At 35.7% G+C, this 25,791-nt stretch overlaps 1 protein-coding gene across 4 annotated transcripts in view; it reads left to right on the top strand.

Moving 5' to 3' along the window:
• dlg5a (discs, large homolog 5a (Drosophila)) overlaps positions 1-25,791 on the top strand; it is a 69,521-nt gene that overhangs the window by 22,002 nt on the left and 21,728 nt on the right. For 3 of the 4 annotated variants that reach the window (XM_058795608.1, XM_058795610.1, XM_058795611.1), the window contains exons 2-15: positions 2,029-2,097; positions 5,696-5,858; positions 6,678-6,821; positions 11,478-11,661; positions 14,984-15,243; positions 17,745-18,057; positions 18,334-18,564; positions 20,154-20,338; positions 20,433-20,558; positions 22,014-22,146; positions 23,090-23,217; positions 23,324-23,499; positions 23,616-23,719; positions 25,567-25,659. In XM_058795608.1, coding sequence (XP_058651591.1) covers positions 2,029-2,097; positions 5,696-5,858; positions 6,678-6,821; positions 11,478-11,661; positions 14,984-15,243; positions 17,745-18,057; positions 18,334-18,564; positions 20,154-20,338; positions 20,433-20,558; positions 22,014-22,146; positions 23,090-23,217; positions 23,324-23,499; positions 23,616-23,719; positions 25,567-25,659 — 2,309 coding nt within the window. The remainder of the gene's footprint in view (positions 1-2,028; positions 2,098-5,695; positions 5,859-6,677; positions 6,822-11,477; positions 11,662-14,983; positions 15,244-17,744; positions 18,058-18,333; positions 18,565-20,153; positions 20,339-20,432; positions 20,559-22,013; positions 22,147-23,089; positions 23,218-23,323; positions 23,500-23,615; positions 23,720-25,566; positions 25,660-25,791) is intronic. The other variant, XM_058795609.1, reaches the window with a different exon arrangement.

Below are 25,791 nucleotides of genomic sequence, written 5' to 3' on the forward strand. Positions count from 1 at the left end.
TAACACACTTTGGAATACTCATGTTTTCCCATAATAGAGCCGGATGTTGTCTGGGGTTTTGTTGTGTAGCGTCTTTCTGTTTTCTGTGATCATTTCAAGCCTCAAAGTTTGCTGCCATTTTTATAAAAGTCAGACATTTTATATTAACAAACTGTACCGATCCTTTTGAAGTGTCTTATTAATTTGCATAGTAACTTTCCATTAATTAACTTTGTCTAATTTCATTTGACTATAGCAAAAACATTAATTTTGATTATCTAATAATAATTATAAATAATATTTATTATTTATAATAATGGTTTTCATAATAATATTAATTATTTGTCATTTTTGTCTTTGTTGTAGTAGTAGTAATAATAATAATAATAATAATAAAAATAAAATATTTAGACTATACTATTACTATATACTATTACTATTAATGTTTATATAATAATAATTTATATAGTAATAATAATGATATATATGGTGATTACTTTTTTTTTATTTTATTAACTTTTTTTATTTTAAAAAAAAAATATATATAATATTAGTGCTGTCAATCAATTAAAACATTTAATCGCGTTAATCACAGTCATGGACTGTGATTAATCATGATGTCGCACATTTAAAATACTAGGATTTACCTGTAATCGTGTTGAAAAAGAAATGCATGAAACTAGTTTAAGGAAACAGAACCTTTCACACTTCCGCCAGGTATGAGACATAATCCTTATTATTCTTTTATCATTATTCTTTTGTTTTTATTCAGCCATTATCAGCCTTTATACTGGCAATAAAACGTTTACCAAGCCACATCGCTTCAATCCCAGTATACATTTAACCAACTATTATCAAACGTATTTCTAAATAAATACAACAAAACATTTTCTTGCGACCTTACGTGAAGTATTATGACAAAAATGCATTATGAAGAAGAATTGGACCTGTTCTGCAGCTGCATTAGAGCTAATATTAGCATCATGCTTCATAAGACAATTTATGAGATTAATAGTACACTTTTACTCAGAACTCACTTCAAACCACCATCTAGTGTTTGTAATAACTTCCTTTTACGAGCACATGTGGAATTTGGTCGTTTAACTTACTGTTGTTAAAATATGCTATTTGTAGCCTTTTATATCGCTGCACAAATTAGCATTTCAGATGTACACATTCCACTCAAGAAAATCACATACAGACCATATCTATCGTAATTGTGTGTTTATTATCTTATATAATCTATAGTGACACACGTTCGTTTTTGTGAAAAGTGGGGACATCCCATAGGCGTAATGGTTTTATACTGTACTTACTGTATGTGCTATTGCCCTACACCAACCCTACACCTAAACCTACCCATTACAGGAGACTGCATTTCAACTTTCCCCAAAAAAACCTCACTCTGTATGATTTATAAGCGTTTTGAAAAGTGGGGACATGGGTCAATGTCCTGAAAAGTCACCTTCACCTTGTAATACCTATGTCATACCTTTGTCATTATACAAATCTATGTCCTGACTTTTCACAAAAACACGCGCGCGCGCACACACACACACGTTTACTTAGCTATCTAAATGGGGACATCCCATAGGCGTAATGGTTTTTATACTGTACAAACCGTATTTTCTATTGCCCTACACCTAAACCTACCCCTTACAGGAAACTTTCTGCATTTTTACAATTTCCAAAAACCAGGTTTAGCTCACTTTTGGGTACAAATTTGTCCCCAAAATATGGTTAAGTAGGTACACACACACACACACACACACACACACACAAAACCCTAAATAAATGAATAAATAAATAGACCCCATACATAGAACACACAGACACACTGATTTGATGTGTGAATGTTAATACAATAATTGAAACTGACCTATTGTTCTGTCTCTAATAAATGTTTGGGTGGTTTGCTGTAGAGAGTTGCACATGAATTTTTCTCTATTTTCTTCAGTGCTACCTTTCTGCCAGCATTGAGCATTTTGTTAATTAAAGAGCTGTAAGCATCAGTGTTGAGTTATTAATCGTGTTTTCTCTCCTCCACAGGGTCCACCTACAGCGTCCTGTCCACAATGCCATCAGACTCAGAGAGCAGCAGCTCCCTCAGCAGTGTCGGTATGTCAGAGTTTCTGCCCCCGCCCTTGACACCTTGCACACATTGTCACCGTGCTGTAACAACAATGCATGTGGTGCATGTGGGTGTGTATGATGCATTTGTAAAGTCACTCAAAGCAGACTGAAGGCTCAGATGAACAGTGATAACGTGTGTTGGAGGTCATGGCAGTTGTGTCTGGAGGCCGAGCCCTGTTCTCCAGGTTTGGTGCCAATGGAGAATATGCTCTGAGGCTGACTGCCGTCCAAATGACTTGGCAGTTTCATATAGCGCTTTCTAAAGGAACCAAAACATTGCACTGGAGATACCCATAATGCCCTCTGCTTGTTTGGGTCTGATGAGGAGCAGTGTGGGGTTGTGACAGTGAGGATAATGTCACCAGAAAGCCTGTTCTCAGTCAGTTGCGAATAAATGACACCAAAGTATTCGCACAAAGCAGTTTTTTCATATCAACTTTATTAGTTGTTATATGCCTAAGTTTTAAAGGGATAGTTCATTCAAAATTTACATTTTGTCTTTGTTTACTCACCCTCCATTTGTTCCAAATCTGTATGAGTTTCTGTCTTCTGTTGAACACAAAAGAAGATATTTTGAAAATTATGGTTCAGCAAACAGTTGACGGTAGCCATTGACTTCCATGGTATTTTTTTATACTGTAGAAGTCAATGGCTACCGTCAACTGTTTGCTTATCCACATACTTCTTCATTCATTTTTGGGTGAACTATCCCTTTAAGTTTAATTTCGGAGTTTAAAAAATCAACCTGACCTCTGAAACAAACAAACAATGAATTATTCCATCATGATGTTTAACTTTTACATGATAGGCCTACATAAATTCAAGTAATATTGTATTAGTGTGAAGGCATCTATAAAGATACGTTAATTTGTTTTATGGTTACAATGCATTTAACTTGGACTTCCATAAAATTATTCAAACAATTTTATATAAAAATGATAAGTATTTGCATCAAATTGAGGATTCCCACAAGCTGGATGTATCTGGGAATTTTAAAATAATGGAAAAGTTGTGGGAATAATGTTGTGTGCTGTTTATCAAGTAGTCTCATGTTAACCTTCTCTAATAAATCCCTAGAAAGACAATGAAATGACATCTTGACGAATACTATGTTCTCTGCCCTGATTTTATCAGTAATGGAGATTATCCTCTGTGTTATTGCATAAAGCTGAATTCATTCTCTGAATATCTGCAGCAGATTGTCCAAGACCAAAAGATTATGGTGTAATTTTAGTTGCTGCTCATCCCAAAAGATCATCATTTACATAAAGAGCTCAGAATGTCTGCCATTGTGACCTCAAGCATTTGCACATTTTTCCTGTATGATTATTTATGCAGCTTGCTTTCTTTTTTTTTTTTTTAGTACAGCCAAGCTTTAAAGGTCAGATTTAGTTTTAAGTCTTGGCCTGTTTTTGTATGAGTTGTAGTTATAGTAGCTCTGCTCTAAAACCAGTGTTGTTATTGTTAGCTTATTAAATTATTAAAATCATTTTTGGTAATTTTAATAAATCTGAAGTAAAATATAAATATAAAAACTTAAGCTTAAATAAAAATGAGAAGTTCAAGCACTAAAATCACTGAAACAAACTAATTAAAAAGCAAATACAAAAACTGAAATAAAAATGAATAAATCTAAAAATAAAAGCTGATACAAAATATTAATAAAAACTTCAGTAGTACATAACACTGTCTAAAGCCTAACAATCTGCCTAGTATTGTTCTTTTAAAAATTTGACATCTGCCTCGAACATTACAATGCTTATGATAAATTTCTTTAAGTGCATTTGTTTCTCTTCTGCATAAGGTTTCTAGAGTGCACCAGTCAGTCCCAGAAGTAAAAACTCCATTCGTTTTCTCCATAGGGAAATTGATTTTTAACAATAACTGATAAACCTTTAAAGACAGAGACCTACTGTGAGCTCCAAGGTTGTTAATCAATGGTATATGGTTTTGTTAAAGCCACCTATTCGAGCAAATCATGCTGGTGCTTCCTGTGTTGGTTCTAGAAGTATTTTTTTCATCCATTTTTCCCATAGGGATTTTTAAAAAGTCTTCCTTTAAGTGCTATAAGCCATAAACCAAACCAACCAGCTATAAGGAGCTGATAAAATGTAAAAACTGTAACTTGAATGCAATGTAAGTCGCTTTGGATAAAAGCGTCTGCTAAATGCATAAATGTAAATGTAAGGAGAATCACAACATTGCAAACTTTTATTTGAAGCAAAAAGGTATTTGAAAATCAGACAAAAAGACAAAGGTACATGTCTTGCACGCATTAGCGTTAAATAGTTTTTTTGTAATTTGTTGCAAAGGTGATATAATACAAAGTATAGTGTTTTAAATGTACATTCGTTAAAAATAAATAAATAAATAAAAATATAAAAAACTTTCAAGGATTTACGATGCTGATGACCGTTGAAATGCGTCATCAGTCTTGTGAAAAGGGTCCGTTCTCTGATTGTTGGAGTTTTCTTTACAGCATCATGGGTAATGTATTTTAATTATTATTTTTTTTTACCAGGGTTCCACTGTTAAACATGATTATTTAAAACACTGTCAGTTGAATGTTACCCAATTCCGATTTTTTTGTTCATATGTGACACAGATTGGATCTGTTCTATGACATCGTAAGCAGGGAAAAAAAACCATGCATTCGGATATAGCGAGATCGGTTTCAGGCCTCATTTGTATGTGGATATAAATTGGATATGTGCCAATGCGACTCATGTAAACAGGCAGATCGGATTTTCTGAGGCATCGCGTTCTGTACGTCATTAAAACTGTGACAATTTGGTACTTCTCCGCGGTTTTATGACGTTATATAGGAACCATGCTGGCAAAGTGAGTGTAAATGTGCACAGGCTATTTTGAGCTACAGGCAAAAAAAAAAAAAAAAAAAGGAAAAATGTAGAATTTTTTGGTTTTCACAAAAATTAGTTCATTAAACCCTCGTTTAGCTATCCCAATGCTCCAAATACTAATTAAACATCTAAAAGTATCTTTAATTGTATATTTATTTAAAATAAGTTACAGTTAAAAATCAATTTCCCTTCGGAGGAAAAAATGGCAGTTTCACTTCTGGAACTGACTGTTGCACTCCATATTGTTGCTGTGTTCGTCTTCTTGCCAGGACGATTGTTTTGTACTCTGTGATGGATTATAATATAATAAACGGGTAAGGTTTTAATACGGTTTCATCTGAAATAGTATCTCTTTCCCTCATAATTATTTATGTGGAGAAAAGCCGTGTACCTTAAATGTTTGTCTACATTAAACTTTTTATATTTTGTGTCCAATTATTTACTTATGTTGGAAGTAGCTGTGTAATAATGTTATTGCGCAAAAAACCCATAATAACCCCATAGTTAATTCTGAGATAACAATCAACTGGATGTACATTATTCCTTACATATAATCTTTGTATTTTAAAGATATGTTATGATGGGAAATTGATGTAATTTCAAGTTTGATTGCTCAATTGAGGCTATAGTTTTTGTCTTTTTGGGGGTGTTTGTTTCGATGTATCCCTGCATTAGTGCTGGGTGAGCTTGTCTGTGCTCCGGTGACGTGCTCACTGTTGCAGGTACCAAAGCCTCATCACCTCCACCTGCGCTCAGTGACACCCGGCCGGCCAGCGAGAACCTGGACACCATCCTGTTCCAGCTGAGGCAAGTCACCAGGGAGCGGGACGAACTTCGCAAGCGCTTGGCTCTCGCCTCACCTGGCACCACGTTTGATGACTGCAGGTACCAACCCTAGTTAAATAAAAAAAAAAAAAAAAGCAGTAATTTTAATTTCATATCTGTAAAGGTACATAGAATGAATTTCAGATTTAAACGTACGCTATCAGTCAAAAGTTTGGTATAATTAAGATTTTTTAAATGATTTTGAACGATGTCTCTCTTGGCTGCATGTGTTTTATTTAAAAAAATACAAAAACAGTAATGTTGTAAAATTGTTTTTTTTTTTGTTTGTTTTTTAAAGAAAATGTTATTTTTAGTGCTGTCAAACGATTAATTGTGAATAATCGCATCCAAAATAAAAGTTGTTGATTTAATGTATTTTGTGTATATTTATTGTGTGTATATATAAACACGCACACACACATGCAGCATATATTTTGAAAATATTTACATGTTTATACATTTATATATTCATATTCTTATATTTTATTATATAATATTTATTATATTTATATATTATATAAATATATTTAATATATAAACCTAACATATTTTTCTTAAATATATACATGCATGTGTTTGTATTTATTTATACATAATAAATATACACAGTATATATGTAAACACAAACTTTTATTTTGGATGCGATTAATCACGATTAATCGTTTGACAGCACTAGTTATTTTAAATTAAGTTATTAATTTTTGATCAAGTAAATGCAGCCTTGGTGAACATTAGATACTTATCAAAAACATTTAAAAAAAAAAAAATCTTAATTATTCCAAACTTTTGACCTGTAGAGTCTCTGTTATCCCAGTTAACATTGGGCTGCCCTTGCAGACTGCGGGACGCAGTGCTGATGTATTGCTCTGTCTCCAAAAGGCCAAATTCCAAACCTGGCCATGACTACGAGCGTCTGAAAACGCAGTGCATGAAGGCCATGGCAGACCTGCAGTCCTTGCAGAACCAGCACACCAAGACTCTGAAGAGGTGCGAGGAGGCCGTGAAGGAGGCGGACTACTACCAGTGAGTACAGGCGCCACGCATCTCTCTCTAAGGTTTACACTGTCAGTTGAATGTGACCCGATTCCGATTTTTTTGTTCATATGTGACACAGATTGGATCTGTTCTATGACATCGTAAGCAGGGAAAAAAAAACATGCATTCGGATATAGCGAGATCGGTTTCAGGCCTCATTCGTATGTGGATATAAATTGGATATGTGCCAATGCGACTGTCATGTAAACAGGCAGATCGGATTTTCTGAGGCATCGCGTTCTGTACGTCATTAAAACTGTGACAATTTGGTACTTCTCCGCGGTTTTATGTCGTTATATAGGAACCATGCTGGCAAAGTGAGTGTAAATGCGCACGGGCTATTTTGAGCTACAGGCAAAAAAAAAAAGGAAAAATGTTGAATTTTAGGTTTTCACAAAAATTAATTCATTAAGCCCTCGTTTAGCTATCCCAATGCTCCAAATACTAATTAAACATCTAAAAGTATCTTTAATTGTATACTTTCTGAGAGGATTACCTTTTCTCCGCTCGCTTCTTGCACTGACTGTCATCTGAAGAGAGCTCATAACAGTGCTTCTGACGGCGCGCGATTCCGATAAATACACAGAATTACAGTATTTCAGTATTCCCGCTAACATAATCTGTTCTGTCTGAAGGGAACGCTTGGGGAACTGATGGGGAAAAGCATCTGAAGTGTAACTTTATATGATTCGTGCATTACAGTAGGCCGTCTGTCCCAAAAGAAAAGAAGGAATCACTCGTAGCACTTCATTTAACTACTTTTGTAGTTTTAATAATCAGTTTATTTGTAATGAACACACTGAAGTGATTTTTACATTTGATAATTTGTTTTTCGTAGGCTATATGAATGCTTTTGTTTAGATGTAAAATGATAAAGTTAATGCATTCTTTGTTTCTTTCTAGGCTATTTGTTCCTATACTGTTTTTTTTTTTTTTTTTTTTTTGCATCTGTTCTTATTTATAATGGGAAAGATAAAATAAAAAAACAGCTATATTGTGATTATTAGTATAGTAGCCTAATTATTAATAAGAAAAGAACTGGAGGAAAACTTTAATCTTTCTCATAATCAACCTTGTCTCCTCTATATCGACTTTAAACTGGTGTAGCAGTCATTTTTTGTCTGATTCCAAAAAAATCATTCATCATTTTGAAGGTCTTTTAATGGAGAATGTGAAAATAAAAATAACTCATTTTTAAATTTTCTCAACTCATTTTGTCAGCACAGGTTACATTATTCTCGGGAGGAAGCATGTGTGGATGCGGAATGTTTCAGATAGTATGGCAAGTGTAAACACATGAATCAGATATGGGTCACAATTGAAAGAACATGTAAACGGACAGCCAAAAAAAAATCTGATATAGGCAACAAATCGGAATTGAGCATCAAGACCTGCAGTGTAAACGAGGCCTAACAGACATGCTAAGAGCCATCTGCTGCATTTGTAGCAGTCTTTAATTAGCACTTGCATTATCTGCAGGTTAATTATGGCTTTATTAAATGTTTGAAGCGCATTGTTCTGCAGCTCAATTCATGTTGCAATATTAATGTGCATAATGCACTTAGGGAGCAGTTTTAGTGTTATCTAGAGCAGTGATTCTCAATCCTGTTCCTCGGGACCCACTGCTCTGCACATTTTGCATGTCTCCCTCATCTAACACACCTGATTCAAATCATCAGCTCATTAGTAAGACTGCAAGACCTGATTTGGGTGTGTCTAATAAGGGAGACATACAAAATGTGCAGGGCAGGGGTGCCTCCAGAAAACCACTGATATAGAGGAGTAGTTCACCCAGTTATTTAATCATCCACGTATCATTCCAAACCTCAAAAAACAACTGTAATTACAATAAAAAAGTAATAAATTAAAATAAAATAATAAAAATAAATAAAATAATAAAAAATTTAATAAAATATATTTATTGAAATTACAATAAATGTGTACAATTTAAATAATAAAAAAATCAATTAAAATGTGAAAATGAACTCTTTCCCGCCAGCATTTTGCCTCCTACCTTATAACAAAGACACGGAAAGCTGAAAATTGTCAATGGTGGTGAAAGAGTTAAAAATTACAATTCTGTCATCATTTACTCGCCCTCATGTCAGCCTGCAGAACATATTTTAAGTATTTAAGTATAATAAGTATTTTTACTGTTTTCCAGAACATCACAGGATAAAAATAAAACGAAAAAGAGATATTTTTAGAATATCTTTTCTAGCGTTCCACAGAAGAAAAAAAAGAAATTCATGACAGGTTTGTATGGCGAGTAAATGATGACAAAGTTCATTTTTGTATGAACTGTCTCTGTGGTGTCTTTCTATAAAAATCCTTATGCAAAAAACAGAGTCACAAGGAAGTAATTATGAAACTGCTTTGTCATATGTCATCAGTTTAACTGACATTGGTTTAATGTAGCCTCGTTATCTAAACCAGTTGGCAATATGTAAGCATGTACACAAGGAAGTTTGTTCTGCTCTGTTGTCTCTGACTCACCCTTGTTTGCCAGTGTTCTGTCATCCACACACCAACATAATATCGTCCATCCATACACAGATGTGCAGTGGCTGTAATCTGATTATGATGTAAGGACACATGCCCTCCTGTCCCCGTCTCTGCTGGGCATGAACGACCACATAGAGATGAAGATTGAGTTGATGAGGGATTAATCCCATATTCCCCATTCCCTCAACAGTGTGTGATTACAGCACACACACATACGCAACCATTCTCTGTTATCTGAAATTGAACCCATTTTATTTTATTCTGTTATTTTGTTATTTTATTTTAAATTATGCATAAAATACAAAAATGATGACAATGTAATTTTATTTCATTTTATACTCTAAGCATAAAACACAAAACACACAGTAATATTGGGTACAATTGTTCATTTTAATTAGATTTAAAATTGATCATTGTTCTATTTAAATTTTTAATTATATTCATAATTAAATTTTTGCTTTGTCTGCCTTCTTGGATGGAGTTATTTGCAATGCATTAAAAGATTGCACTCTGTCATGTATGATGCTAAGAATTTTTTCAAATGTTATTTTATTTTTACTCTAAGCATAAATACACTAATTTTGTGTAAAATAGTTAATTAAATTTGAAATGGACAATTGATAGTTTTAAATATTGAATTCTATTCACAATTGAATTTGTTGAATGTGTGATGTTTTCTTAGAAATTGAGCAAAACTTCTATAAACTAGTGCGACAAGCACCGGATACTAGGCATATGGTTTCGCAATTTGTTTCCCTCTTCTCATCGCAGTTAAACATTTCTTCTGATTATCTTAAGGTAGCTTGGGAAAGGGATGCTGGCATCAACCTATCTAGCGACCTCTGGTCTGAAATCCTGCAGAGAATTCATAGCTGCTCTATCAATGCAAGACTTCAATTAATTCAGTTTAAAATTGTACACAGGCTGCACTATTCTAAAGTCAAACTCCACAAGATATACCCAGCAGTGTCTCCAGTTTGTGATCGATGTCAGGGCGCAGAGGGAACGTTGTCTCATTCTTTTTGGTTCTGCCCTAAACTTCATAGGTATTGGCAGGATATATTTTCTTGGTACTCTGCGGCATATAACCAGGCTTTCTTGCCTGAAGTGGAATTGGCCATCTTTGGTTACTCTGACACAGTTTCATCTTTGTCTTATTATTTGCAGTTGGCACTAATGTTGGGCATGGTGGTGGCCAAGAGAATCATATTGAGGGAGTGGAAATCCACTGCTCCCCCATGTTTTCAGAGGTGGCTTGCGGAGATGGCCTCTGTCATACACCTTGAGAAATTACGGTTTAATGAATCAAAGTCTCTTATAAAGTTTTCTAAGATCTGGGGTCCCTTCCTCCAACAGCTAAATAACAGTAGTACTTAATGTTTTGTAATTTTTGTTTTTTTTTAATATATTTGTGATTATAGTGGTTTCCATGCGGATTTCATCTCCCCTTTTGTTTTTTTTCCCTCTGTGTTTTATCTTTCTCCTTTGTAACTATTCTAGGCACTTATGTCATTTGTAATGTAGCCTGCCCTTTTTTTTTATTTTTTATTTTTTTTTAATTTTTTTTTATTATTATTATTATTATTTTTTTTTTTTTTTTTATGTACTTTGTTTTGTGTTCTTGGTATGTTGTTGTTAAATGTTGTTGTTATAAAACTAATAAAAAGCAATATGGAAAAATAAAAAAAGAAATTGAGCAAAACAAGGTATCTTAGAAAAACATCACATTGCTTATGTTTGGAAACACGTCTATAGCTGGGTTTCCATCCAAAGTTTCGAATTTACTTTGTGCGCAAAATTGCTTTTTTGCGAATTAAGGGATTTTATTGCGAATTTTGGTGCTTCCATCTCTCGTTTCTGAAGCGATTCTTCAAAATGCGCATGAAAACAGAGTGATGGAAACATAACTTATGATTCCTTAAAATTCTGCCTGTGTAAACACAGCTTACTAGTTTTTGGAATGGAGCCACTGTGTAGTTACTAATATAGAGTTTTAATGATTCCTGATTGTTTTTAAAAAGACATCTGGCTGTAACGCAGCAGATTCTCGCAGCTGTAAATGCAGATTCTCATGTGATGTAACAGAGTTGTAATATAAGTAGCTCATTTGTTTTTGTTTGTTTTGCGTTTCTTTTTCAGCATACAGCATAGCCGCCTCCTGAGCGAACAGTCTCAGCTTAAGGAGGAAATGGAGGTTTTGAAGAGAGAGAACACCAAGCTGGTTCGGGAACACAACCACCTGAAACAGAGCTGTGAGGAGCTCAGGAGACTCCACTCTGAAGATCAGAGAGAGGTGGCCGACATGAGACTACAGCAACAACAGGTACAGGCTTCATACATGCACAAGTGTTTAAATGAAATGCCATCTTAACTGTGACAGCAACACACCACGCATCAGAGATGGGCACTCGAGTTAGTAACTCAGACTCGAGTCGCACTCGAGCCGCATTTTTATAGACTTCAGACTCTGAAATGACTCCAGACTTGACTCGAAGAAAAGGACTCGTGAATTATTTTAAAAGCAACTCGAGTCTTTTATCCTTACTTGTATAACTGATATTCAAAAGGCGCACCACATCCACAGCACGGCATCCATCCGGACCGCGAGCTGTAACAGCAGCACCATTTTAAGTGAGCAGTGCGTCAAAACAGCGGAGCGGATCACATAACAGGCGCTCAATTTTGTTTATGGCAAATATCTTCCATCGCTATATCCTCTAGTACTTTTATCTAAATCCAAACACGCTTTATTCAAGCCCTTTCAGCTCTGTGTGCTTTTTCTCTCTTTCCGGACACTCGCCAGCGCCAAGTTGCGTTGTAAAGAGCTGTGGATGACGCAGTTATTTTAACAACAGAAACACGATGAGCAGCAAAATTATAGATTAATTTCACTAAAACATAGGAGAAAACAGCGATGCTGAAAATAGTCATTTTTTTTACTATCTTTTTATCTATTTGTAACCTATGATTGACTGTTCAAACCAGATGTGGCAAGATGTTTAGCATTACACCACGACCGTCGACCCCAGGGAGTTCATCTGTAGGCTAAGAACATTTCAAAAGAATCATGTAATTATAATTGTGAAAATTGTTGTTAGATGGCTAGGATAGAACTTAAACTTTGAAACTTCAAGTTAACTTAAACTTCTTTCTGCTCAAGATGAGAACGTTTTGATTATTGTAGCTACATTTGTTTTTAAGTAAAATATTAAAGTCGTATTACAGGAGGAAAACCCCGAACAAAAACTGCTTTTTTTTTTTTTTTCTCTTACATGGCCACGCATGTATCTAAATGTAAAAATACAATACATGTAAAAATGTGTTTGTTTGTTTTGGGGGGTTTTTTCCGGACGTTTGCTTGGAAGAAAATATAGAGGCTGCACCTCTTGGAACTTTAATTGAATACCCCTGACTTGTATCATAAAGAAATACTTTATTTTTATGGTTTTGTAATATCTGTGTCACATATTTCCTTATGTGTCATGGTAGATCGGACTCTTATTATAGAATTTGATTACAGAGAAACTGTTTTGAACATGGTAATGGATTAAAACATAAGTAACAGGCTGGAAGTACACTTTTTCCCCCCATGATTTGCCTCTCAAGAAACACTTTATTCCGCAAATATTTTTGTGGAAACCAGCATTTTTCATGTTTCTTTGATTTAATTGAAAGTTCAAAAGGACTGTGTTTATTTAACAAATCTTTTGTGACATTATAAATGTCTTTACTGTCACTTTAGTGCCCTTGCTGTCAATCTAATATGTCCTTGCTGGATAAAAGTATGTATTAAAACATAAATCTTACTTACACCAGACTTTTGAACTGTAGTGTAGGAATATAGGGAATTTCCACCAAGTTGTCTGCTAGTCGAGTGTACTATAAGCAGCAAAAATGGGCTCAGTGCCGAAACTGTAATCGCAGAACCGCTTTTTCGCAGCACCGCCCTTCTAATACACACAGTGTGAATGTAACCTGTTAATACGGGCACCAAAATACATATGCGCTTCTTACGCTTGCAGTGTGAAACAGGCCTAATGGTACTGCCGTCAGCCAGAAAGTGACGTTAGTCTGCCAAAATCGATCCCTGATTTTTTCAGAGAGCTTCAGGGACGGTTAATTAAATTGCAGATTTTGTCATTCCCTGCAGTGCAGACTGTTGTGGGATTAGCGCGTCTGTTGCATCATGAACAGCAGCGTTTATGTTGTAAATCTGGAGGCTGGGCATCCCATAGTAGTGCAACCAAATCTGACCTTGACATAAATCAGAAGCCAGGGGACAGGAGATTATTCAGTCAGATGCCACCGTGTCAACACACTGTCTGCTCTCTGCAGCTACTATGAAGGAATGAGCCTTTTCCTGTCGGATTGATTTATCAGGCTTCCTTCCGGATTAAACCCACGAACACAAATGGAAAGGTTTAAAGCATTAGGATAGCTCCTGCTTGTGTGTCTGAAACGGTCTTAATTGTCGCAGAGAGGTCGGATCAGGCGTGCCATGGGATCTGTGCTGTAGTGCTCAGATTGAACCGCGTTTTGACCCGTCAGCATTGCTTACGCTGCCCACTGGCTGCACAAAACACTCACCGCCTGCTTGAAAAAGGTCAGCCTGGAAGGGCAAGTGCTTGCTGACTGATGGAAAAGGACAGAGGCTTTTGCAGTTAGTCAATACTCTAAACACTGATTACATGGCCTAGAGGAGAGTTAGATACAGATGCCAATCACTCAGCATGTGAAATCCAACTGTGGCTTGGTCAGGGGCCACTGAGGTGTGGGTTTATTGCCTGAACGGGGAATTGCCTTCGATTATGTCATTAGGACACACAGTGTCCTAATAGGTCAACATTTTTGCAAAACAAGTGGACTTAATGCTGTTTGTTTGTTTGTTGCTGAATGCAGTGTTGCGTATTTGTGTGTAAGTGCAGTGACAGCATTCGGCATGCAAGTACAGGAGATGTTTTCTAGACTCATGATCGCCCTCTGGTGTTTGCGTTGTCAAACTTGAACTAAAGTGATGATAAAAGCAAATTTATAACAGATAATATATGTAGGTGTATATTCTACACTAATGCACCAACCCTGTGCTATTTTCAATATCTTTAGGACTGACCAATATAATTAATAACAGAAAGCTTTGTAAACCATTTTAGTACAAATAAGCAGTGTCAAAAGACTGCATTTTGTTGTTTATATTTTGTTTAATTGTGTTTTTTCATTTTGTTTCTTTGACACCATGCAATAAATCAGATTCATTAAAGCTGTTTAATCAGGTTTGTTTGTTTGTTTGTTTTGTTTCATTTAGTTTCCACCACACAGTAAATCATGTTCTTTTAAAGCTGTTTTCAACAAAGGTAATCAATGGTTTTGTTTTTTGCTTTGTTTTTGACAAGTTTTTGTTTTGGTTTTGTTTTTTGTTTCTTTGACACCACACAGTAAATCGATTCATGAAAGCCTTTTTTGACAGGTTATCAGGGTTTTGTTTGGTTTTTGTTTCTTGTTTCTTGTTTTTTTTTTTTTTTTGACATTTATATAGTAGATCAGGTTCATAAAATGGGATTTTTACAGGTTGTCAGGGTTTTGTTTGTTTTTTTAAGTTTTTGTTGTTGTTGAGTAAATCAGGTTCATGAAAGGCTTTTTTGATACAGGTAATCAGGGAGAACGGGTCATCAGAGGTTTTGAACAAGCTCTACGATACAGCGATGGATAAGCTAGAGGGGGTGAAGAAGGAATACGACGTCTTGAGCAAACGCTACAGTGAGAAGGTGGCCAGTCACAACACGGATCTGAGTCGCCTGGAGCAAGTGGAGGAGGAGAACAGGCGCTTGCAAAAACAAATAGATGCTCTGCTTAAACAGCGCGACACGGCCATCCAGTACCAACAGCAGTGGTCTACATCTATGAGACGGTACGAGCAGCTTCAATCGCGTTTATTATGTGGTTTAAATGTTGCATAACGCACTTCAAGTAAATTTAAAGGTCATACTTGGTCAACATGTTTTTAACACTACTATCTGCAGCCTCTTTTTTTTATATTTTCTGCTCTGAATTTAAGCCAAAAAGAGCTGAATGCATAGTTAAATTTGCCTAGTTGTGATTGCATTACAATAATAAAATACATTGTCACATTTTTTACAGAATGCATACATTGTTTATATTTAAATGTTGTATATCAACATCTTTTTAACTTTCAGACACTACAATCATATCGAACACAATCTGCATCTTTGCATTTTCTGCTTGTTTGAGGCAGTTTGACAAGTGCAAAATATGTAACACAGAGCTGAGAGGATAATCAAGTTTGCCTTAGTGACATTCATTACATATACAGTCAAACCAAAAATTATTCAGACTCCAGATATAATTTTTGATCTTTTTACTAGTGGGTGCAGGACACTATAGTTTATTTATGTAAGTGAGGATAGCAAAATAAAGTATTATACTTTATATATTATAAAGTAATATTATACCCAAATATTCCTCATACAGTGGACTGCCAGTAAAATTGATAAAAATTTGGGACAAAAATTATTCAGACACTTTGACCTGACCATGTTTTGCTTAAGTGTTTTTCTTTAATTGCTAATGCAACCTTTTTACACCACAGACTGAACAAAATTAAGCATTGCTTGGAAATTGGTTGACCTAAATTGGTATTATATAATTGTGTACTCAAATTTAACAGCTGACAGCTATTCAGCCTAATTCATTACATACCTTTCTATCAAAGTTATCTGTCATTATCAAGATGAATTTTTGGCGCAGTTTAACTCTGAGATCTAGTCATATTTTATTACCGTTTTCTAAACTATAGCGAATAAACTCTGATAATGTGAGAAATGTTGAAGGTGTCTGAATAAATTTTGGTTTTACTGTATGAAATATGTTGTCCTACATTTTGTATAGGATGCATACATTGTTTATATCCTTCACATTATGGTCCTGACTTCTGATTGGTCAGTACAGTCAATTACCAATCTTTTAATTCAGTATAAAATTTCTTAGTAAAAAGTAGGACTTTTCTAAGAGTAGGAAACTTTTATAAAGAAGTTAAAAGCAACTTTCAGTAAAGTCTAAGACTGGTACTTAAGTGTTGTGAACTAAGGACTACAATGATGTCAACACAAAAATACGATAAAATCATTTAAGACACTGAAATATTTTTATATTTAAATTTTTTTTTTTTAAATGCTTTGCATTGTGCAAATTTATCACTTATTATTACTGATGCTTTGTTTTCTATTGCTATGTCTCCTTGTTTACAGTTGGAGCAATCATGTGAACATGAGTTCCATCAATGCTCCAACAACTCCAGGAAAGCCCACAATCCTCATAAAACTGGCTTGTTTTTGCATTATGGTTTGGCGGTCAGTTGGAAAGTCAATAAACTGCCATATAGTAGTGGCCAAGGTGATGTCCGGCCTAGGAAATTTGACATCTTCAACCTTAATAAAAAATTTGTTTTAAAATGTGCAAAATTTTGTAAGCATATTGCATAGTTGCTTAGAGCCAATTGTTTTATTTGTGATGATAATGCAATGAAACATGCCAAATTGTGTGGTCATAATTTTTGGCCATGCTGTCATACAAAGAAATTATGAACATGCAAAAACAAGAGGACCAATGAAATATTAATAACTTATGTTGTAGTCAATGTGCCAATGTTGTCAATTTAGTGATTTGTCACTAGATTTAGTGACTTCCTCACCCCTTTAGAGACTCTTTTTTTCAAAAGCCTAGCAGCAAAATCAATTTGTTGGACAAACCTTTTCTTCATTCCGAGACTCCCATGACGGCATAAAGGCAAGTTCACTGATCTATATAAATATAAATATAGATCAGTGAACTCACCTTTATATAGTCATCTAGCGACATTAAGTGACCAGTTTTAGCTACTTTCAGTTGAAAGCAATTGGCAACACAGGTCAGTGTTTTTTTTCCGTCTTTTGTATTTTAATGGTTTAAGTGAAATGTGGGGTCACAAAAAATAAAAAATAAAAAACTCTCCACACATCACTTTTGGCCGCTGTTGTGTTTGATGGGGTTAGTGCCACAATATGCAAGACCCTGCTTACAGTGTCATCATCGGTGCATTGCTGCAATTTTCCAATTTTCCAGCCAAAGACATATTTAGTTGCTTTAATTTCTGCAGTTCAAGCATTGACTTAAATAATTTATGAGCTGAGACCTAGTCTTAATACTTAGGAACCTTTATGAATCACTCTTATTCTTAAGTCTAGGAATAAGAGTAAAATTACGACACACTTAGGACTAAAAATTTTCTTTGAGTGGCTTTATACAAACGGCCCCAGTTCATTAATGAACATTGATACACTCAGAAAATGGTAGTCCTTTTTAATAATGAAAAGCACTAATTAATCAAAGTATTTTTGATTTGAAACCCATCAGGTTTGACTCGGTGCAGCAGGAGCTGAATAAAGCCTCAGCCCAGAACAAGGAGCTGCAGAGAGAGATGGAGAGACTCCAGTCGGAGGTGACGCGCTACAAGAACTTCCAGCTGAAGGCAGTCAAGGATGCAGAGAAATACAAGGAGGAGCGGGATTCTGTGTTTAATGAATACAGGCTGATCATGAGCGAGAGGGACCAGGTCATTAAAGAGGTGGACAAGCTGCAGACGGAGCTGGAGACGGCGGAGGCCCGGCTGAAAAACACTTCCTCTGAGAGAATGGTGGCCAGTGAGGAGCTGGAAGCTCTCAGACAGGTAACACATCCCTAGTAACACACATTAGATATCTATGCAATATTGTCGCTCTGATCTGTATGGTCAGCAGTCTTTTGGGGAAGCTCACTGTATCACTGAATACAGTATCTAAGATTAAGGTGTGACTGAGCCTTGTTTTTAATATGCTCTCTGTTCTGTAAATCAGCTTTTTGTTGCCAAGTTTGTGCTAGGCAGCCAGTGAATAACATGCCGTTTTGAAAAAGCACTTTAAATCAATAGCATATAACTGTCGCTGACGTCTGTGTCTTTTTGTAGGAGCTAAATTCATCGCTGGTGGATCGAGACCGTGCCATCTGTGAGAGAAACGAGCTGCTGGAAAAATACTGCCATGAAGTGAAGGACAAAGCGGAGGCCCAGAAAGAGCTGAGTCAGGCCTGTAAAGACATCGAGACTGTGCGGGAGGAAAGAGATGTGGCCAGGAAAGAGAGAACAGAAGCCATCATCCAGAGAGACCAGTTACTGCGGGAATACTACCAGGCCAGACAGGTGCTAACAGTCTGGGGTTTGATATATGCTCACATTAATGACAATATTAAATGCGTATTTCATATTCTAATGCTGCATCCAATCTTCTATGGAAAATCTTCTGTGGTAGACGCAAGGAATATTCCAGGCCTGGTAAAATAATATATTGAATTAAGACAAGTAATGGAAATGTTTATAGTAAAGTACTTTATTTTTTAGTTTTGGCGTTCTGCTCAGTGCCTTAATGTTTCAACAGCGAGAAATTTGCCTTATTGAGTGCAACCCCCTTTTTTTTAAAAACCTCATCTTTATCTCTTATACATAAATATGTCATGAAAGTTGAAAGGTCGTTAAAGGAATAAGAACCTGCACTCTGCAAAGCTAATTTGACAGTGTTTGTCTGGATTGTGGAGAAAATGCCGAGTAATTGAGTATCTGCAAAAAGACACATCTGACAATAACTGTGCTGCATCTGTTCATTTATTGGCTAGTTAAGTTGTACCAGTCATTTCACTTGATCTCTTCAGTGCTGTTAGTTAAGGAAAGTGATTTTAACATTACTAATGCAAGTGCTTAAAAGTGCCCTTGGAAAACGAAAGGGTCTAGACAGATAGAAAAAAAACAATGAGAAAGATGAAAAAAATAATGGCTGGAAGTCATGGAAGTATTCAGATTAAATCTTCACATTTAACATTTCAATGAGGTTTCAATGTTTTCAAATATTTCAAATGCTTCAGCAGCGCAACTGTTTGCAGCATATTAGGATGATTTCTGAAGGATCATGTGACAGTGAAGACTGGAGTAACGATGCTGAAAATTCAACTTTGACATCACAGGAATAAATTACATTTTAGAATTTAATCAAATAGATTCAAATAGAATTTTAATTGAATAATTGCAGCCTTGGTGGACATAAGAGACATTAAAACTTAAAAAAAAAAATATAGCCAACCCCAAGCTTTCGAACTGAAGTGTATATCACTACCACACTCTTGTTTTTTAATTGTAAATAATACCTTTCTAATAGATAATGTAGTAGATTCAGAGTGCTGCCCATGACTCACGACGATGTGTGTGCTTCTGCATATCCATGGCTCAAAAGTAATATTTTTTTATATTGTATTTTACCATTGTTATTCAGTTTTTATCAGAGATATTTATCAGCTGCTGCTCTGTCACTTCAGTTATCTGCTGTTCTTCGAGCAGAAATGTCTAAGGGGCTGTTAGTGAGATCTTAGGTCAGATCTCAAAGCATTGTATCCTCACCTCTTATCCCTTGCCTGTCCTGATTTTTCACACCAGTCTTCACACACAAACAAACACTATCAACCACAAAGCTCATAAAAATCTCATAAACTATGAGCCATTGGATTATTCCAGTAAAAAATAACCCAAGGCAGATTTATTCAGCTTGAAGCCGCAGTGCCGCTAGAGTCCACTAGAGGTCTCTAACAGCTCTAGAGTACCTTTAAGACTCAAAGCCTTCTGGTGAAGTTCATTAACTCATTTCACTAATATGACTTCACAGATGTCTTCATTTATGCATTAAAAAGACATTTTCGTGATGAAATTATCTGCAATCATATTCATCATGAATGTTTTTGATACAGAAACAAGACTCGGCCACGCTGGACATGGAGCGTGCCAATAAGGAGATTGACGTGTTGAGGAAACAGTGTGAGGCCATGTCCCAGGAGCTGAAGGAGGCCGTGCAGGAGGCCGAGGTGGCCAAGTGTCGAAGAGACTGGGCCTTTCAGGAAAGAGACAAGATTGTTGCTGAGAGAGAGAGCATACGGTAATATTTGCCACTGAATTAAGCAGTCAAGGAATTTGATGATATGCAACTGCTGATGCTGATGCTTGAGCGTGTCTTTGTTGTGTCTTGGCAGGACTTTATGTGATAATCTGCGCAGAGAGAGAGACCGTGCCGTCAGCGATCTGGCCGATGCCCTGCGTAACCTTGACGACATGAGGAAACAGCGGAATGATGCAGCCAGGGAACTTAAAGAGCTCAAGTAAAAACTTTTTAGTCCTGCTTCTCTCTGACAATCTTTCAGTCAGTTGTTTACGGATAATATGGGGTATTTCATTAAATTTACAACTGACCCCTGTAAATGTTACACAAATATAGGTTTCTGAATTTTTGTTACACAAATGTAGGTTTCTGAAAAGAGGTCTGAACAATCAAAAGTGACAAAATAACTTTATAGTATTTTTTAAGTCATTGTTATTTGGCTATGAAATTTTAAATAGAAATTTAAGACTTTACATTATGGAACGTTAGCCATATTAACTTGTGAATGCAAATAATAATAATGAATGAATGTGGCAATAATGTAATAAACATAATGTAATAAATTAAATGTATGTTGTCATGATTATTGTAATTTAATTCACAACGATAATCTTATAAATTCAAGTAATGTTTTAATAATTTATAATTTAAAATAATTTATAATGATTTAATTTACAGCGATAATATCTTATAAATGCAAGTAATAATAATGTTAATACTTATTTTTAGTGTGAATGTAGTAGTAATAATAATGAATTCTTGAATTAAGTAATCAATATTAATGTAATTAATTCAATACAATTTACATTATGAAATGTATACTGTAAATGCAGTAATAATAATTATTAAAATTATTATTATTTTGAGTGAATAAATGAATAAATACATGAATGACGTAAATGCAAATAAATATCACAATTAATAAATACATAAGTTAATAAATTAATAATTAGTAAATTATTATTAATAAATAGTGTACTATAACATACTAAATGTTATCGATAGATAGATAAATATAAATTGAGTGTGCATGTGAATGACAGGCAGCAGATAATTTAGCACTTATAATGCGCAATTATATAAATTTTTACAAATGATTAATGGCCCTGTTGGAATTAATATTTGGTCTGCTAATTGGTAACCAGGCTTAGTCCCTTTTATTTTTATTTTCAGACGCCCCCTAGTGGTTAGTCCATTCCCATCAAAAACTCCAGAGCACCCCCACCCTCTTGCAGTAGACTTTTCTTAAGTTTTTTATGTCACTGATGCCCTCCAGGCTTTCCTTTCTCTGAGTCTATGAATCTTAGTGACAGTTTGCCAGTATTCCCCAACTACTTGATCCTGTTTTATTTTTTTCTTCCCAAATATAAGGTTTGACCTTGATGCCGCTTTTATAACATCTCCATCTAGCACAGGTGTTACAGATTACACAAACTGTGGCAAATGATGCCCTGATGCCAACCCGTATCATTCAGTAGGCTTGTAAGACAGTGGTTTTCCCAGTCTTGCATCAGCAACTCTTCAAACAAAGAGAGATGGTCTTCACAAAGACTGTTGACACTTGACATTCTTGCTGTTTTGTGTTGGGTTTTGTGGGCGTGAGATGAATTACATGACTGTTTGGAGAGATGAGAGAGGAAATGGTCTGTCTTTTGTGCTCTCTCTACCAATAAAGGGAGAGGATGGAGAGCCAGTTGGAGAAGGAGGCGCGTTTTTGCCAGCTAATGGCTCACAGCTCCCATGATTCAGCCATAGACACAGACTCATTAGAATGGGAGACGGAGGTGGTGGAGTTTGAGAAGGATCGGGTAAGAATAGAAAAATCCAAAGCAGTAAAGTTAAAAGTCTTGTGGAATAATATATTGATCTTACAAGTGTGGAAAATATCTGGGAATATTTATATTAATGTTTTCCAGCCTTTTAAAAATCTAAAAAAAACCCTCTATTTTGTAGTCCTATTCTGCATGCACACATTTTTGTGCTGACTATAGTAATTACATAAGTGGGTACTAAACCTATATAGTTACCTTATTCTGGGTTTCTGGAGATTTTTTCTTTCACAAATTAAGGACTAAAAAGGTCTTAAATCAGAGCATAATGTCTTAAAGACAAGAAAAATGAATATTTTCCTCAGTATTTTTGTCTTGTTTTCCAATACAAATATTTAAACATCCTTAAGTCGAGATATATTTACTAGAGTTGCAAATTGAAGATATGAAGTCTTGTTTTCTGACAAACTGAATAAAATCGAGTTTGTTTAAAACAAGAGCAAATATCTTTCAGTGGGGTATGAAAACTTGTTTTCCCTTTGAATTGAATTGATTTTTTTTTTTGAGCCCATTGGCAGATATTTGTTCTTTTTTAATGATAAATTCACTTCATTTATTTGCATCAATTTCTCATAAAACAAGACTTCTGGTTTTGTTATTTTGCTTCTCAAGTAAATGTATCTTGATTTAAAAAATCTTTAGACATTTTCACAGAAAAAAAACCTTCTGTTTTTGTATTTCTGTATTGTAGTGGTTGGGAGCCATTCAAGTTAATCACGCATTTTTTTTTAAATTTAAAAAGTAATGGAGATGTGTCTTAACTTTTTCTTTTTTTGGTCTTAAAAAGGTCTTAATTTACCTTCATGGTTCCAGGATGCTCATTCACATCATTTGATCTTTAAGTTTTTTTCCCCCCTTGTCTTTATTGTCTTCCTCTATTTGGAGAGGTCTCATCAGTCACTCTATCATTATCTTCCCACAGGACGACATGGATTTGAAGGCAATGGGGTTTGATATTGCAGAGGGGGTGAACGATCCATATTTACCAGGGGATTGTGGGATATTTGTGACCAGAGTGGACAAAGGAAGTATCGCGGATGGAAGATTGAGGTGGATACAGATATTGAGTGTTTTTCAGATAATGTCCTCTGGAATGATTACACGCTCATTTCCCTGCTCATAGTTTTGTCCTCATCAGCCATGCCTCTCTCAATAGGGTGAATGATTGGCTGCTGAAGATAAATGATGTGGACCTGACTAACAAAGACAGGAAGCAGGTCATCAAAGCCGTACTTAATGGAGGAGGGCTGATCAATATGGTCGTTCGCAGGAGGAAATCTTTAGGAGGAAGACTGGTTACTCCTGTCCACATTAATCTCATCGGACACAAAGGTATCACTTACTTCTGCAACATCCCACGTATTTTCCCGCCTCATTTTACCGTTTCTATGGCTGATTTCCCTTGTCTTCTTATTCATGACCCTTGGTTTTTCTCTGCACCCTCCCAGATGCTGGTATCACTCTTGAGGGTGGCGTATACATGGCCGCTATCGCACCGGGCAGCCCAGCTGCCAGAGAGGGATCTCTTACCATCGGAGACCGCCTGATTGCCGTAAGTCATCAAGCAGTCATGCGATCCTCCCTCAAATTGAAGGAAGATTGCTGCTGTCAAGGATCCGATTTGCTCTTATAAAAGTCTGACCTTAACTCTCATTACAACCTCCTAAATGAAGCAGATTTTTAATCCAGTTCCTTATCTTAAATGCACGGGGGCACATTAGACGAACTGCCAATCAAATCCACTCCTCTCCTTAAATGGAGGTGATGAGTATAAGACAGGTGACGTGCTAAGCGATAGCCACCACCCTGGTGATAAGTAACACAGATGTTAATCCTGAGAGCGGATCAGGTGTTACTTTTGACTCCATGATAGATACTGGATAGAGGATATCTGTAACCTTTTGGCTCTAATATTGGCCATAGCATATGGCTCAATCAGAAGTGCTACATCTGCTGGTTCTTATCATTAAAGATAGAGTCCGCTCAAAAATAAATCTCACATGGCTTGTCATGGCTATCATGGAACACACGAGCATTATAAGAGAAATGAAGGAAGTTGAAGAATGGTTGCCTTTTTCCATGTAATGAAAGTAAATGGAGACTAAAGGTCCTTGCACACCGAGTCTGAAACGTTTGTCTGAAGTTTTCGAACATTAAAAAATAAATACCTCACTTTGTGTCAATCACATTTATACACTTCAGGATGTCAGTGGCTCAGTTTGATGCATTGCTAGTGATACTAGAGCCACATATTAAAAAGAAGACCAATAATATCCGTGAACTCCGTGTGCAAGGACCTTTACAGTGCTTTGTGCTGCGAGACGAAGTGGATCAACTTGTCGGACACCATTCTGGATTTTGGTGTTCGCTTGCACCGTGGCTCTGAATTGTCAAAACACCTCTCAGAATGCTTGCTACGGATGCAGAAAATGTAGAAAACCCTATCCATAATTTTAATGATGAACGAAAGTTTCGGAGGCAGTGTGTAAACATGATTGACACAACATCGTATAGGTCGTGTTTATCTTTTGACATGCGAAAATGTTGGACGAAAGTTGGAAGGTCCTTAAGACTTTTGAACTTCAAAATGACAAAAACACCCATAGAAGTATCAAAAGTCTTCTGAAGCCATATGATAACTTTAGAAATGGTCCAATGTTACTTTTCAGTGTTTAATTAATTCAATTAGCTTTTTTTTGTTTGTTTTCAGTTTAATTTTTTAGTCATTTCTGATTTCTGTTTTAATTGATTTATATATCAGTTTTTGCTTTTGTTTCATTCAGTAATGTTATAGTGAGAAAATTAACTATTAAGTTGCATGGACTACAAAATCACATAAATGGCAATTGAAATTGGACAATTTGATTCTTGTGTGTCGTTGCCAAACCTGATGTTTAATATCACCATATATATTTTGAGATCTATTTTCAATAGTTAGGGCTGTTCCTCCAATGAAGCTATCATGTGACTTGAAAAGACTTGAAATATAGTGCACAAGCAGTATGAACCATTTTAATGATACTTCTAGGTGCTTTCTACCATTTTAAAATAAAAATAAAATTCCTTTCAGTTTCATTAAATGACCGGTGCGATTCTTCAACCTTTCCTCTGTCTGTGTTTCATAGAAGAAAGTCAGTCAGTTTAAGTTTAGACCAACTTGAGGATGAGTAAACCTTGACAGAATATATTTCTGAGTGAACTATTTCTTTACATTTAAAAAGGTGGAAGAATTTATCTGAACTGGAGATCTTAAAAGTGCACCATCCTTTCATTCACCAAGCATCTCTTTGTCTCTGTTCTCAAGTTTCCGAAGTCATTTCTAGGTTTGAAAATAGAAGGATTGAAGTCTGATGGCACTTTTCTTTGGTGAAGCGCTGACCTAAATTTCTCTCTCCCTAGATAAATGGGATCGCTCTGGATAACAAATCTCTGAGTGAATGTGAGGCTCTGCTGAGGGGCGGCAGGGACTCGCTCGCTCTCTCCCTCATGAAGGTGATTGTTCTCTCACTGCTGTCTGAGCGTGTGTGCCGCTCTCATTACCACATGCCAAGGTGCTACCGTGACATTTATTCCAAGTTGTATTTGAGACAGCGGTGTCTGAGTTAGAATACAAACTCTTGAGAC

Source organism: Onychostoma macrolepis, chromosome 13 (assembly GCF_012432095.1).
Source record: "Onychostoma macrolepis isolate SWU-2019 chromosome 13, ASM1243209v1, whole genome shotgun sequence".
NCBI lineage: Eukaryota > Metazoa > Chordata > Actinopteri > Cypriniformes > Cyprinidae > Onychostoma > Onychostoma macrolepis.